Consider the following 16463-nt stretch of genomic DNA (forward strand, 5'->3'; position numbering starts at 1 on the left):
GGGCCACCGCCTTGATGTTAGTTGAGAACGACAGGGTGTTGTCCAGGATCACGCCAAGGTTCTTAGCGCTCTGGGAGGAGGACACAATGGAGTTGTCAACCGTGATGGCGAGATCATGGAACGGGCAGTCCTTCCCCGGGAGGAAGAGCAGCTCCGTCTTGCCGAGGTTCAGCTTGAGGTGGTGATCCGTCATCCACACTGATATGTCTGCCAGACATGCAGAGATGCGATTCGCCACCTGGTTATCAGAAGGGGGAAAGGAGAAGATTAATTGTGTGTCGTCTGCATAGCAATGATAGGAGAGACCATGTGAGGTTATGACAGAGCCAAGTGACTTGGTGTATAGCGAGAATAGGAGAGGGCCTAGAACAGAGCCCTGGGGGACACCAGTGGTGAGAGCGCGTGGTGAGGAGACAGATTCTCGCCACGCCACCTGGTAGGAGCGACCTGTCAGGTAGGACGCAATCCAAGCGTGGGCCGCGCCGGAGATGCCCAACTCAGAGAGGGTGGAGAACAGTGGAGAATGTAACAGGAATATTTAGACTTATGGATACGACCCGTTAGATAAAATACGGAACGGTTCCGTATTTCACAGAAAGAATAAACGTTTGTTTTCAAAATGATAGTCTCCAGATTTGACCATATTATTGACATAAGGCTCGTATTTCTGTGTGTTATTATGTTATAATTAAGTCTATGATTTGATATTTGATAGAGCAGTTTGACTGAGCGGTAGTAGGCAGCAGCAGCCTCGCAAGCATTCATTCAAACAGCACTTTTGTGCATTTGCCAGCAGCTCTTCACTGTGCTTCAAGCATTGAGCTGTTTATGACTTCAAGCCAATGAACTCCCGAGATTAGGCTGGTGGAAGCGATGTGAAATGGCTAGCTAGTTAGCGGGGTGCGCGCTAATAGCATTTCAATCGGTGACGTCACTCGCTCTGAGTGTAACAGCGTTCGTCTGTAGAAAGAGGAGCGGACCAAAATGCGGCGTGGTGGTTACTCATGTTCTTTAATGGAAATAAACGATACATGAAATAACAATAATATACAAAACAACAAACGAGACGCGAAAACCTATACAGCCTATCTTGTGAATACAAACACAGAGACAGGAACAATCACCCACAAACACACAGTGAAACCCAGGCTACCTAAATATGGTTCCCGATCAGAGACAGAGAGAATCACCTGACTCTGATTGAGAACCGCCTCAGGCAACCATAGACTATGCTAGACAACCCTACTCAACCACAATCCCAATACCTACTAAACCCCAATATAAAAACACACCACAAAATAAACCCATGTCACACCCTGGCCTGACCATATAAATAACGAAAACACAAAATACTAAGACCAAGGCGTGACACTGAGACCTTGGAAGTAGTTGCCGCTGCTTTTGTGGAGCGATTGGTAACAATGCTTCGAGGGTGGCTATTGTCGATGTGTTCCTGGTTCGAGCCCAGGTAGGGGCGAGGAGAGGGACGGAAGCTATACTGTTACACTGGCAATACTAAAGTGCCTATAAGAACTTCCAATAGTCAAAGGTATATTAAATACAAATGGTATAGAGAGAAATAGTCCTATAATTCCTATAATAACTACAACCTAAAACGTCTTACCTGGGAATATTGACGGCTCATGTTAAAAGGAACCCCCAGCTTTCATGTGTTCTCATGTTGTTCATGTGTTCCCTGGTCGAAGTAATGTATGTTTGTCTTCATTTATTTGGTCAGGCCAGGGTGTGACATGGGTTATTGTGGTGCGTTTTTGTCATGGGGTTTTTGTGGGGTGTCTAGCATAGTCTATGGCTGCCTGAGGCGGTTCTCAATCAGAGTCAGGTGATTATCGTTGTCTCTGATTGGGAACCATATTTAGGCAGCCATATTCTTTGGGTATTTTGTGGGTGATTGTTCCTGTCTCTGTGTTTGTAGTCACCAGATAGGCTGTATAGGTTTTCACGTTCCGTTTGTTGTTTTTGATTGTTCGTGTTTTCATTATTAAAGATGTATCGAACTAACCACGCTGCATTTTGGTCCGACTCTCCTTCAACGGAAGAAAACCGTAACACATGTTCTGAGCAAGAAACTTAAACGTTAGCTTTTTTACATGGCACATATTGCACTTTTACTTTCTTCTCCAAAACTTTGTTTTTGCATTATTTAAACCAAATTGAACATGTTTCATTATTTGAGGCTAAATTTATTATATTGATGTATTATATGAAGTTAAAATAAAAGTGTTCATTCAGTATTGTTGTAATTGTCATTATTACAAAAAAATAAATACATGTAAAAAAAACAATGGCCGATTGTTTATTTATTTATTTTTTTAATTACATTTTTTTATTTTTAAATCGGCATCGACTTTTTTTTGGTCCTCCAATTATCGGCGTTTGAAAAATCATAATTGGTCGATCTCTAGTCCTTCCTAACACAATTTGGCAGAGAGGAAGGAAAACCACTCAGGGGTTTCATAATGAGGCCAATGGTGACTTTAAAACGTTGATAGGAGAAAACTGAGGATGGATCTACAGCATTGTAGTTATTATAAAGTACTAACCTAATTAACAGAGTGAAAAGAAGGAAGCCTGTACATAATAAAAATGTTCAAAAAATGCATCCAGTTTGCAGCAAGGCACTTTTTGTCCTCAATACAAAGCGTTATGTTGGGGCAAATCCCACACACACCACTGAGTACCACTTTTCATATTTTCAAGCATGGTGGTGCATTATGTTATGAGTATGATTGTCATCGGCAAGGACAAAGGAGTTTTTGGGGGGAGATAAAAATTAATGGAATAGAGTTAAGCACAGTCAAAATCCTAGAGGAAAACCTAGTTCAGCCTGCTTTCCAACAGACACTTGGAGCCAAATTCACCTTTCAGCAGGACAATGACCTAAAACACATGGCCAAATATACATACACTGGAGTTCCTTACCAAGACAAAATTTGAATGTTCTGGAGTGGCCTAGTTACAGTTTTTACTTAAATCAGCAATTTAAAAAAAAGATCACCACCCATTTGACAGAGCTTAATTTCTTTAAAGAATAATGTGCAAATATTGTACAATCCAGGTGTGCAAAGCTCTTAGAGACTTGCGCAGAATGACTCACAGCTGTAATCGCTGCCAAAGGTGATTCTAACATTTATTGACTCAGGGGGTTGAATACTTATGTTATCAAGATATATTAGTATTTTATGTTTCATAATCTTTTTGACAAATGTTAGAATTTGTTTTCTATTTTGACATTACAGAGAATTTTGTGTAGAACGTTGACAAAAAAATTACGATTAAATACATTTTTTATCCCACAACAAAATGTGGAAAAAGTCAATGGGTGTGAATACTTTCTGAAGGCACTCAACGAGACAATTCTGTTCACAGTGCCCTGCTTGGGGGAATTGTGGTTAGACAGATGATCATCAACGAAGCGTTTAGGCAAAACAACAGGCTGTTCTACATGCAAATTGTGTGTGTGTTTGTGTGTTTGTAAGATAGTGGAAAGTAAAACCTCCATTTACGGTAAATGGTTACGGATGAGACAGAACGATAGAGAAAAAGAGATGGCTGAAGAGAGCGTGCTAGAGAGAGAAATGTGGAGGGGAGGAGAAAGCACATCAAAATCACTTCAAAAAAGGAAAGGAGAAATGAAAGCAAGGGATGGAAGAAAGATGAGGGTGGAGATTACTGCTTTTTCTTTTATGTTGTTTTTCCACAGTAGAGTATTCCTTAAATGTATAACAGAGTAGTTAGCTCTAGACCTAAGGTCAGTTTTATGTTTGCCCCTAATCGTTAGTTTTGTTTATGATAAGGTTTAGCTGATCCTAGATCAGTGCCTTTAGGTAACTCTGATTTAAGAATTATAAATTACTGGGAGCTCATATTTGATTACTTATCAAATGCTTTTGATCGAGTTATAGCCCCAGATCCACTGAGCTGTCTTTTTATGGAAATAACCTGGATGGGAAGGCTGTCTCTCTCTGTACTCTGTTAGCCAAATGGCTCATATTGCAAATTTGGAAATTGGAAACTGCACATACCTTTTGATGTGGTTACAATGTAATGCATATGGAAAAGTTTTGATACAATACCTTCAGTAGAAGTGCAAAATGTTACAAAATATGGCAGCCGATACTTGATAAGTGGTTCAGTAAGGACTAGTCCCCCTTCACGTTTGTGACAATGATCTGTTGCTACGCTGTGCTGTACTTCACTCAATATTTATTTTTGTTATAATCACATTGCTTGTAATGACTGTGCAGTCTTCTTATAATATATACCACATAGTAGACATTTTTCTTAGCTTTTTTTGTATTCAGTGGGGAGAACAAGTATTTCATACACTGCCGATTTTGCAGGTTTTCCTACTTACAAAGCATGTAGAGGTCTGTAATTTTTATCATTGGTACACTTCAACTGTGAGAGACGGAATCGAAAACAAAAAAATCCAGAAAATCACATTGTATGATTTTTAAGTAATTAATTTGCATTTTATTGCATGACATATGTATTTGATCACCTACCAACCAGTAAGAATTCCGGCTCTCACAGACCTGTTAGTTTTTCTTTAAGAAGCCCTCCTGTTCTCCACTCATTACCTTAATTAACTGCACCTGTTTGAACTCGTTACCTGTATAAAATACACCTGTCCACACACTCAATCAAACAGACTCCAACCTCTCCACAATGGTCCAAGACCAGAGAGCTGTGTAAGGACATCAGGGATAAAATTGTAGACCTGCACAAGGCTGGGATGGGCTACAGGACAATAGGCAAGCAGCTTGGTGAGAAGGCAACAACTGTTGGCACAATTATTAGAAAATGGAAGAAGTTCAAGACGACGGTCAATCACCCTCGATCTGGGGCTCCATGCAAGATCTCACCCAGTGGGGCATCAATGATCATGAGGAAGGTGAGGGATCAGCCCAGAACTACACGGCAGGACCTGGTCAATGACCTGAAGAGAGCTGGGACCACAGTCTCAAAGAAAACCATTAGTAACACACTACTCCGTCATGGATTAAAATCCTGCAGCTCACGCAAGGTCCCCCTGCTCAAGCCAGCTCATGTCCAGGCCCATCTGAAATTTGCCAATGACCATCTGGATGATCCAGAGGAGAAATGGGGGAAGGTCATGTGGTCTGATGAGACAAAAATTGAGCTTTTTGGTCTAAACTCCACTCGTCGTGTTTGGTGGAAGAAGGATGAGTACAACCCCAAGAACACCATCCCAACTGTAAAGCATGGAGGTGGAAACATCATTCTTTGGGGATGCTTTTCTGCAAAGGGGACAGGACGACTGCACCGTATTGAGGGGAGGATGGATGGGGCCATGTATCGCGAGATCTTGGCCAACAACCTCCTTCCCTCAGTAAGAGCATTGAAGATGGGTCGTGGCTGGGTCTTCCAGCATGACAACGACCCAAAACACACAGCCAGGGCAACTAAGGAGTGGCTCCGTAAGAAGCATCTCAAGGTCCTGGAGTGGCCTCGCCAGTCTCCAGACCTGAACCCAATAGAACATCTTTGGAGGGAGCTGAAAGTCCGTCTTGCCGAGCGACAGCCCCGAAACCTGAAGGATCTGGAGAAGGTCTGTATGGAGGAGTGGGCCAAAATCCCTGCTGCAGTGTGTGCAAACCTGGTCAAGAACTACAGGAAACGTATGATCTCTGTAATTGCAAACAAAAGGTTTCTGTACTAAATATTAAGTTCTGCTTTTCTGATGTATCAAATACTTATGTCATGCAATAAAATGCAAATTAATTACTTAAAACATTTTCAATGTCATTTTCTGGATTTTTTACATTTGGATTCCGTCTCTCACAGTTGAAGTGTACCTATGATAAAACTTACAGACCTCTACATGCTTTGTAAGTAGGAAACACTTTTGCAGGTTATCAGATACTTGTTTTTCCCACTGTATGTGTGGAAAAGCTGGAATCCATAGCAGTGAAACTGCCATGTTCGTATGCGATATTATAACCACAATATAACCGCGATATTATGTTACAAACAAGGAACACTGTTTTTTCCCTCTAACATCATCACACGCACAATAGAATAACATATGTGCTACGATTTTTTTTTACCACGATGCTTGATGCTCATTTCCCCAACTAAAATGATAACAAATGCACCTGGGGCTTCAGTGTCTTGTTCTCTAATTCTGTGATTTCTTCAACGCTACAGTGAATGTTATTGTTTATCTCTGTTTTTTCGTATTGGAAAATAATAAACAGATTATATATATTTTTTAAAAGATGGATACATTTTGCCGTTAAGACAATAGTTGGGTTTGGTTGTTTTGTAACAACCAAAACCGACACATGCGCAACTATTGGGCAACACAAACGGGGCTGGCTTAGATTTTTGACATGTAAACTGTATTTAGTTTCTAAAGTTTATTGAAAACATAAATGCATCTAAAAATACATCATGACAGTTGTTGTTCAGCTAGCTAGCGAACTTTTGCCATATTAGCATAGATGTGATTTTAGCCATATTAGCATAGGCATAAAGAACATGATAAAATAGACATAAAGAACATGATAAAACTAGCTGAAACAAGTTTACCTAAGATTCCCCACGATTCCCCACATGTCAGCTTCTTGTCATAGTTGCTAGATATCTGGCCATCCAGTATCACAACAACACACAGCCTTCTGCCCCATTGAAGCGTGTGCATAATTTCTTTGACGTTGTCAGCTAACCCGTCTATGTTGTGGCCACCCTCATTCCTCCTCTCCTTTCCTCTCCACTTCTCCTCTACTCTCCCCCCTGTCCTCCCTCCTGTAGCTTACCACGGACCCTAAACTGGAGGTAGGGTGGTTCCATCATAGAAATAATGGAAATGGATCACATGGAACACACCTTGCATCGTCCAATGTGGTGCAGGCTTGGGCGGTATACAGTGTAAACCGGGTATTTTGAAATACAGACAGTATGATTTTCAATACCGTGGGTTTGTGGCTCCCTGAAGGTTGGAGGAATACGTGACATGAGAATATGCTTATCCTCCCGCAAACTTTAGACCATGTGTACGCACAGTTTCTAGTGGTTGAAGTATTGCATTGCAAGAAGGCAAAAGTAGCCTAGTAGCAGTGGTGGAAAAAGTACCCAACTATCATACTTCAAGATACCTTAATAGAAAATGACTCAAGTAAAAGTAAAGGTCACTCAGTAAAATTCTACTTGAGAAAGTTTCAAATATACTTAAGTATCAAAAGTATAAATAATTTCAAATTCCTTATGTTAAGCAAACCAGATGGCACCATTTTCTTGTTTTTTATTTATTTTACAGAAAGCCATGGGCACACTCCAACATTCAGACATAATTTACAAATAAAGCATGTGTGTTTAGTGAGTCCGCCAGATCAGAGGCAGTAGGGATGACCAGGGATGTTCGGTTGATAAGTGAGTGATTTTGACTATTTTCCTGTTCTGCTAAGCATTCATAAAGTAACGAGTATTTTTGGGTGTCAAGGAAAATGTATGGAGTAAAACGTACTATATTTTCTTAAGGAAAGGAATGAAGTAAAAGTAGTCAAAAATATAAATAGTAAAGTACAGATACCCCAAAAAACTACTTAAGTAGTACTTTATTTTTACAGTGGGGCAAAAAAAGTATTGTCAGCCACCAATTGTGCAAGTTCTCCCACCTAAAACGATGAGAGGCCTGTAATTTTCATTATAGGTACACTTCAACTATGACAGACAAAATTACAAAAAAATCTCCAGAAAATCACATTGTAGGATTTTTTTATGAATTTATTTGCAAATTATGGTGGAAAGTAAGTATTTGGTCAATAACAAAAGTTTATCCCAATACTTTGCTGGCAATGACAGAGGTCAAACATTTTCTGTAAGTCTTCACAAAGCTTTCACACACTGTTGCTGGTATTTTGGCCCATTCCGCCATGCAGATCTCCTCTAGAGCAGTGATGTTTTGGGGCTGTTGCTGGGCAACACAGACTTTCAACTCCCTCCAAAGATTTTCTATGGGGTTGAGATCTGGAGACTGGCAAGGCCACTCCAGGACCTTGAAATACTTCTTACGAAGCCACTCCTTCATTGCCCGGGCGGTGTGTTTGGGATCATTGGCATGCTGAAAGACCCAGCCACGTTTCATCTTCAATGCCCTTGCTGATGGAAGGAGGTTTTCACTCGAAATCTCACGATACATGGCCCCATTCATTCTTTCCTTTACACGGATCAGTCATCCTGGTCCCTTTGCAGAAAAACAGCCCCAAAGCATGATGTTTCCACCCCCATGCTTCACAGTAGGTATGGTGTTCTTTGGATGCAACTCAGCATTCTTTGTCCTCCAAACACAACGAGTTGAGTTTTTACCAAAAAGTTATATTTTGGTTTCATCTGACCATATGACATTCTCCCAATCTTCTTCTGGATCATCCAAATACTCTCTAGCAAACTTCAGACGGGCCTGGACATGTACTGGCTTACTGGTTACTGATGGTAGGCTTTGTTACTTTGGTCCCAGCTCTCTGCAGGTCATTCACTAGGTCCCCCCGTGTGGTTCTGGGATTTTTGCTCACTGTTCTTGTGATCATTTTGACCCCACGGGGTGAGATCTTGCGTGGAGCCCCAGATCGATGGAGATTATCAGTGGTCTTGTATGTCTTCCATTTCCTAATAATTGCTCCCACAGTTGATTTCTTCAAACCAAGCTACTTACCTACTGCAGATTCAGTCTTCCCAGCCTGGTGCAGGTCTACAATTTTGTTTCTGGTGTCCTTTGACAGCTCTTTGGTCTTGGCCATAGTGGAGTTTGAAGTGTGACTGTTTGAGGTTGTGGACAGTTCTCTTTTTATACTGATAACAAGTTCAAACAGGTGCCATTAATACAGGTAATGAGTGGAGGACAGAGGAGCCTCTTAAAGAAGAAGTTACAGGTCTGTGAGAGCCAGAAATCTTGCAGAAATACAAATTTTCCACCATAATTTGCAAATCAATTCATTAAAAATCCTACAATGTGATTTTCTGGATATTTTTCTCTCTCATTTTGTCTGTCATAGTTGAAGTGTACCTATGATGAAAATTACAGGCCTCTCATATTTTTAAGTGGGAGAACTTGCACAATTGGTGGCTGACTAAATACTTTTTTGCCCCACTGTAAGTACTTTATACCACTGCCTAGTAGCCTTGTGCAAATTGGGAATATAGGATGACACTCTTATTTATAACAAAAAAAAGAACAGGTAGCTAAATATAATAACAATATGTGGTCATTTGCTGGTTAGTGAGAAGAGAAAATCAATGTATTTTATCTTTGCATCCTAAAATAATTAGAAATGGTCATCTATTTCCTGTTATTTATTTAATTCCCATGATCATTGCAGAATAAATTCCCCACCTTTTCAAGTTTTTGCTCTATGCATCCAAAAGGGAGCCGGTTTATAACATACAGGCGAACCGACAGCTGATATTTTGCATCGAAGTGTGTAGGCTACCACTGTAAGTAGTTGAACTTTAGTTTTCATTTTCCCTGAGTAGACAATGTTTCAGAATTCGCGGGCATTGCAGCATATTTAGGTTCGGGAAAAAGTAAATGCAAAACATTATTGAATTAAAATGATCAGTTTACAGGTCCACAACAATTTGCAATTGTTTTTGTCATTCAGAAACGGCCGGGGAAACAAATTTCAGAAAACATAAAGTTCTCAATTGATATTTCCTTTAGATAGCCTACTGATGTCCTGTCTTGGCCTAATTCCAATACTTCTCAAATATACAGCAAATAATCTTTGTAAATGATATCATAAATAGGACTGGTGGAGTTATGTCACACATGCAGTTAACAAAAATATATGGAGATATCTGCTCTTTCCAAAATTACAACCAACAGATTGAAGCATTACCGCAAAAATGGAGGAGGCAAGTGGAAAGGGAGAAGGTAAGGAACTTGTCTGTCGACCCTGCAGTAAAGAAAATTGGCTGGGACTAAAAACAAACAAAAGATTACTACGGTAAAATATACTGTCCGTGAAATATGTTTAGTATGTATAAGCTGGAAGTGAAAGCCTAAGTATTATTGTCTATTAGTTTGCTCCAATTAGGGGAGGGGTGTTAGGGTTCGGGGAAAATAATAAAGAAGGAAAATATATGTAAAATAATATATATTTACAAAAAAATATATATGGGGGATTGGAAATTATGCAAACAATTACATTGATGGAAGCCACAATCTATCTGCAATATTAACGCTGATCTACCCTATACAGCAAATAAGGGTGTTTTTTGTCACCAAAAAAGCTGAGTGACGAGCGTTATTCATGCAGAGTTATAACGCTCGTTCACGCGCACACAGTTTTACGACAGGACTGATTTATACTGAACAAAAATATAAATGCAAAATGCAACAATTTCAACGATTTTACTGAGTTACAGTTCATATAAGGAAATCAGTCAATTGAAATCAATTCATTAGGCTCGAATCTATGAATTTCACATGACTTGGGCAGGCGGTGCAGCCATGGGTGGACCTGAGAGGGCACAGGCCCATCCACTTGGGAGCCAGGCCACCCATTGGGGAGCAAGGCCCAGCCAATCATAATTGAGGGCTTTATTACAGACAGAAATACTCCTCAGTGTCACCAGCTATCTGGGTGGCTGGTCTCAGACAATCCCTCAGGTGCAGACGCCGGATGTGGATGCCCTGGGCTGGCGTGGTTACACATGGTCTGCGCTTGTGTGGCCGGTTGGACGTACTGCCAAATTCTCTAAAACGACGTTGGAGGCGGTTTATGGTAGAGAAATTAACATTCAATTCTCTGGCAAAGTTCTGATGGACATTCCTGCAGTCAGCATGCCAATTGCATGCTTCCTCAAAACTTGAGACATCTGTGGCACTGTGTTGTATGACAAAACTGCACAAAAACTGCACAAAAGTGGCTGGACTTCGATGGATTTTCTTGCCAAAAGAGAGATACTCACTAACAGGGATGTAAACAAATTTGTGCACAAAATTTGAGAGAAATTAAACATTGGATCAACACTTTACATGTTGCGTTTTTGTTCAGTATATAACGAGAAACCTGCGCCAAATTTACAAAGCACAACATTTTTGTGCATGCAGTCTTTTCAGTAATATTTTAAAATGTATGCAGCGTTTATAAATATAACCGTATACCCTGGTATGGTACAGGAATGGTATGAATGTATGACATCCTAGATACCGCCCAACCCTAATGTGGTTTAGGGTGAGGTTGCCCCGAGATGCTGGCTGATGTTGGGTCAGTCTTTCATTTCCCCACTAATGGTTAAGGTTAGGATTGGGGGAGGGAAACTGATCCTAGATCTGAACCTAGGGGAAACTTCACCCTGGAGTGTTCAGTGCAACCCTGGAGTGTTCAATGCAACAAACAATAGAAAATGTCTGACAATACAGCATTTTTACGTTTTTTTTCTCTCTCTTTACCCCTCTCATAGCCAGCATTGGACATAAGACTGAAGGTATGAGACTTGTGTCTGAGACCTGAAGACTTGCATTAGCTCCCCAGCTAATGCCTATGGTTTAGCTCAGCAGGCTAACAAAGTCTTGTGGCATGCAGGAAACCCAGGTTTGAACCTCGGTTTGTCAAATGTGCATTGCACAGTGTGTATATCTCGGTGTATTAACCTGTGTGTGTGTGTGTGTGTGTGTGTGTGTGTGTGTGTGTGTGTGTGTGTGTGTGTGTGTGTGTGTGTGTGTGTGTGTGTAGGAGCCCAACAGCAGCCACCCCACCCTGATTACTCTGAAGGTAGACCCAGATGGATTCTTCCTTTACTGGACTGGTGGGGCCAACATGGTAAGTCTATTATTTTTTCTCTTTCTTACACAGTAGTTACTCACTCTCTACATTTACATTTTAGTCATTTATAGCAGACACTCTTATCCAGAGCGACTTGCATACGTTTTTCATACTTTTTTGCCCTGGTCCCCATGGCTATGTAATTGAGATTTGGCACTTTGAAATGTTACATGTATAACCTTATAAGTAGAGGAGAAGTCCTTTCTCTTGTTATGACTGTCTTCATCTTTCCTTTATCATCCCCCTGTTCTAACTCTTCCACCTCCTCCCTTCTTTAACTTAAACAAAAAAATCTCCCACCTTCCCTAACATGGTGGGTCCTAGGCTTAGGCGATGTACTGTTTATACTGTATACCAGGATATTTCAAAATGGCGACCGTTAGGGCAGTGACAGTCTTGGAATTTGAGGTTATGGTAATTGACCAGGTCAATTGGGAGGTGGTGGGGTGGGGGCATCTGGCACGCATAGAAGGCTAGGTAGGCCTACTTCTATGTGTGCCCAGGCCCCCGCCACCCCCCAATTGAAACAAGCCATTTCGTTATTATCATGACATTTGATTATCATGACATTTGAGGCTATGTGGGGTGGCCAGTCATGATTGTTCAGGTTATTACTTAAATCAACAAATTAAGAAATGTCAGGTTGGAGAGGATCTGTTGCTTTTTTGTATTGACAGAACATTAATACAGTCAAAATAAAGATATAGGCCTATGCCTACCTTGTCCTTGTCTATTGGCTTTTCTGTTTATAATTGTTTTTAATACAGATCCTATTTCGATGCACAAAACCATTAAAATTAAGTCTGATGGGTTGTCACAAATTCTGCTGCTTTTGTCATTTTATGGCAGTGGCATTCATAGCCGCAGGATGATGTTCTACAGACCAAAAAAATGCACCCGTGCTACAGATGGCAATTTAGGTCTGCTAATACAGGACTAGTAAAAACAGTGCACTACTTTAGTGGCAAACTTTTTTCAAATCTTTTAATGTATTTTTATCAATATGTATGTTTTTTTCCGGGGGTGCTGCAGCACTCTCATCACCCATACTTCCTGCAGCTATGGTGGCATTGACATTTCTTCTTCAAAGAGAGGATGCCATAATGAGATAAATAATGTAGCCTAAACTACTGAAAACAGGCCTTTTACAAGATTAAATCATCATCGGTAGGCTATAAGATAATGAATAGACAAGGAATGTATAAAGGGGACAGCTATGCTATAGTATGAAGATTAAGTTGACAATCATTCAAATACACGCAACATGTCCATAGCCTATTTATCAGCAACGCTGATTATAGAGGGGGAGAGTGTTGAATTTTCTTTTACAATACCTTGATGAACTATTATAATAAAAAAAATTGAAATTGTTGGCTAACTGTTTGAGGTGAAGAAAAAATGACTGAGAAGCCCAGCTGGGCACTTTCCTACATTTGCGAGAAGTAGGCTAGGTAGGCCTACTTCTATGCGTGCCCATGCCCCTGTGCTCCATCAACATTAACAGAACAGAGAAACCAAACACGCTTATTGCTCACATGCAGTGAGTAAATTATGGTATGAAATAAACCAAAACTATATTTCCACTCTGAGAATGAGAACGGTAAATTTATTTCATATATCTATTAACAGACATGTAACCAAGTGATAGGGATTAATGGTAAATTGCATGTTTTACAAACAATAGGCTACCACATGGGCATTCATAAAAGTGATTTGTGGCCGACACTGAAGGCTACAGTGTAGGCTTCCATTATACTTTGCGGGGATAAGAGGTCAGCATTTTTTTTTTACTCACCGAGGGCAGCATATCGGCCAGGACTGGGCTTGATCAGCATGGATTAGTCTATAAATTAAGAAAAGATTCCATATCAAATTACACAATGCCAGGTTAGAGAGGATTGGTGCATTGTCCATTTTGACACAACATTAGCGCATTATAGGCCTCAGAGCCAGAACATTGTATAAAAGAAAGTCCACACATCTTTTCAGTTCGCTGCAGCTAGCGACTGGAACGAGCTGCAAAAAACACTCCAACTGGACAATTATATCTCCATCTCTACATTCAGACTCAATCATGGACACTCTTACTGACACTTGTGGCTGCTTCGTGTGATGTATTGTAGACTCTTCCTATTTGCCTCTTGTGCTGTTGTCTGTACTCAACAATGTTTGTACCATGTTTGTGCTACTACCATGTTGTGTTGCTACCATGTTGCTGCCATGCTGTGTTGTCTTAGGTCTCTCTTTATGTAGTGTTGTAGTGTCTCTCTTGTAATGATGTGTTTTGTCCTACCTTTTTTTAATCCCCCATCCCTGCAAGAGGTCATTTTCCTCTTGGTTGGCCATCATTGTAAATACGAATTTGTTCTTAACCTCTGACTTGTCTAATTAAATAAAGGTGAAATAAAAAAATAAAAAAACTCCCGCTGTTAGGTAAAGTTTATCTACATGAAAATAAAGTTAATGTTTTTACATTTTTAATCCTTAAATAAATGTAGGCGTTTTTAAAATGGCTTTGATGGTTGTTTTATTTTCATGCAGGTGTAGAAGCACGGTGGCTAGGAAAAACTCCCTAGAAAGGCCAAAACCTAGGAAGATTCCTAGAGAGGAACCAGGCTATGTGGGGTGGCCAGTCCTCTTCTGGCTGTGCCGGGTGGAGATTATAACAGAACATGGCCAAGATGTTCAAATGTTCATAAATGACCAGCATGGTCGAATAATAACAAGCCAGAACAGTTGAAACTGGAGCAGCAGCACAGTCAGGTGGACTGGGGACAGCAAGGAGTCATCATGTCAGGTCGTCCTGGGGCACGGTCCTTGGGCTCAGGTCCTCCGAGAGAGAGAAAGAAAGAGAGAATTAGAGAGAGCATATGTGGGGTGGCCAGTCCTCTTCTGGCTGTGCCGGGTGGAGATTATAACAGAACATAACCAAGATGTTCAAATGTTCATAAATGACCAGCATGGTCAAATAATAGTAAGGCAGAACAGTTGAAACTGGAGCAGCAGCATGGCCAGGTGGACTGGGGACAGCAAGGAGTCATCATGTCAGGTAGTCCTGGGGCATGGTCCTAGGGCTCAGGTCAGTTGAAACTGGAGCAGCAGCATGGCCAGGTGGACTGGGGACAGCAAGGAGTCATCATGTCAGGTAGTCCTGGGGCATGGTCCTAGGGCTCAGGTCCTCCGAGAGAGAGAAAGAAAGAAGGAGAGAATTAGAGAACGCACACTTAGATTCACACAGGACACCGAATAGGACAGGAGAAGTACTCCAGATATAACAAACTGACCCTAGCCCCCCGACACAAACTACTGCAGCATAAATACTGGAGGCTGAGACAGGAGGGGTCAGGAGACACTGTGGCCCCATCCGAGGACACCCCCGGACAGGGCCAAGCAGGAAGGATATAACCCCACCCACTTTGCCAAAGCACAGCCCCCACACCACTAGAGGGATATCTTCAACCACCAACTTACCATCCTGAGACAAGGCTGAGTATAGCCCACAAAGATCTACGCCACGGCACAACCCAAGGGGGGCAACCCAGACAGGATGACCACAACAGTGAATCCAACCCACTCAGGTGACGCACCCCCTGCAGGGACGGCATGAGAGAGCCCCAGTAAGCCAGTGACTCAGCCCCTGTAATATGGTTAGAGGCAGAGAATCCCAGTGGAAAGAGGGGAACTGGCCAGGCAGAGACAGCAAGGGCGGTTCGTTGCTCCAGAGCCTTTCCGTTCACCTTCCCACTCCTGGGCCAGACTACACTCAATCATATGACCCACTGAAGAGATGAGTTTTCAGTAAAGACTTAAAGGTTGAGACCGAGTTTGCGTCTCTGACATGGGTAGGCAGACCGTTCCATAAAAATGGAGCTCTATAGGAGAAAGCCCTGCCTCCAGCTGTTTGCTTAGAAATTCTAGGGACAATTAGGAGGCCTGCGTCTTGTGACCGTAGCGTACGTGTAGGTATGTACGGCAGGACCAAATCAGAGAGATAGGTAGGAGCAAGCCCATGTAATGCTTTGTAGGTTAGCAGTAAAACCTTGAAATCAGCCCTTGCTTTGACAGGAAGCCAGAGAGAGAGAATTTAATATATATGAATGCTGTTTATTGCTAATTACTTTCAGTTTTGACAATGATTTGTACAAACTAGTTGAACTATGAATACCGTCACAGCCCTACCGACCGTTAGATTTGCAATACCATTTTTCCGGGGGTGGGGGTGCTAGGCCACTGCTTATAACTTAACTATAGGTTCATTATAACTGTAAGAAATCTAAGATGTAAATTCAAAAATATCAACTGGGTGGTTTGAGCCCTGAATGGTGATTGGCTGAAAGCCGTGGTATATCAGACCATGTACCATGGGTTCACTTTTTTTTTAAAGCGCCCCTTGTGTGCACATTCGCAAATACCATATACCCCGGTATTGTACAGAAACAGTATGATGTTATGAAAATCTGTTTTTTACCGCCCAACCCTAGTGGGTCCTCTCTCTCTGTCTAACATGAGTCCTCTCGCTCGTTCTCTCTTTTACACACAGACAGTCGAGTACAACTAACTTTGCAGGGACACAAAATTCAGTCCCATTCAAAATCCTATTTTCCCTAACACTAACGTTAACCCTAAACCTAGCCCCTAACCCTAGCT

General features: G+C 41.4%; 1 protein-coding gene across 2 annotated transcripts in view; it reads left to right on the forward strand.

Moving 5' to 3' along the window:
• Positions 1-16463, forward strand: part of LOC118392239 (1-phosphatidylinositol 4,5-bisphosphate phosphodiesterase beta-3) — a 126487-nt gene that overhangs the window by 16180 nt on the left and 93844 nt on the right. For both annotated transcript variants that reach the window (XM_035784016.2, XM_035784017.2), the window contains exon 2: positions 11727-11813. In XM_035784016.2, coding sequence (XP_035639909.1) covers positions 11727-11813 — 87 coding nt within the window. The remainder of the gene's footprint in view (positions 1-11726; positions 11814-16463) is intronic.

The sequence above is a fragment of the Oncorhynchus keta genome, chromosome 13 (assembly GCF_023373465.1).
Source record: "Oncorhynchus keta strain PuntledgeMale-10-30-2019 chromosome 13, Oket_V2, whole genome shotgun sequence".
In the NCBI taxonomy this organism is placed as follows: domain Eukaryota; kingdom Metazoa; phylum Chordata; class Actinopteri; order Salmoniformes; family Salmonidae; genus Oncorhynchus; species Oncorhynchus keta.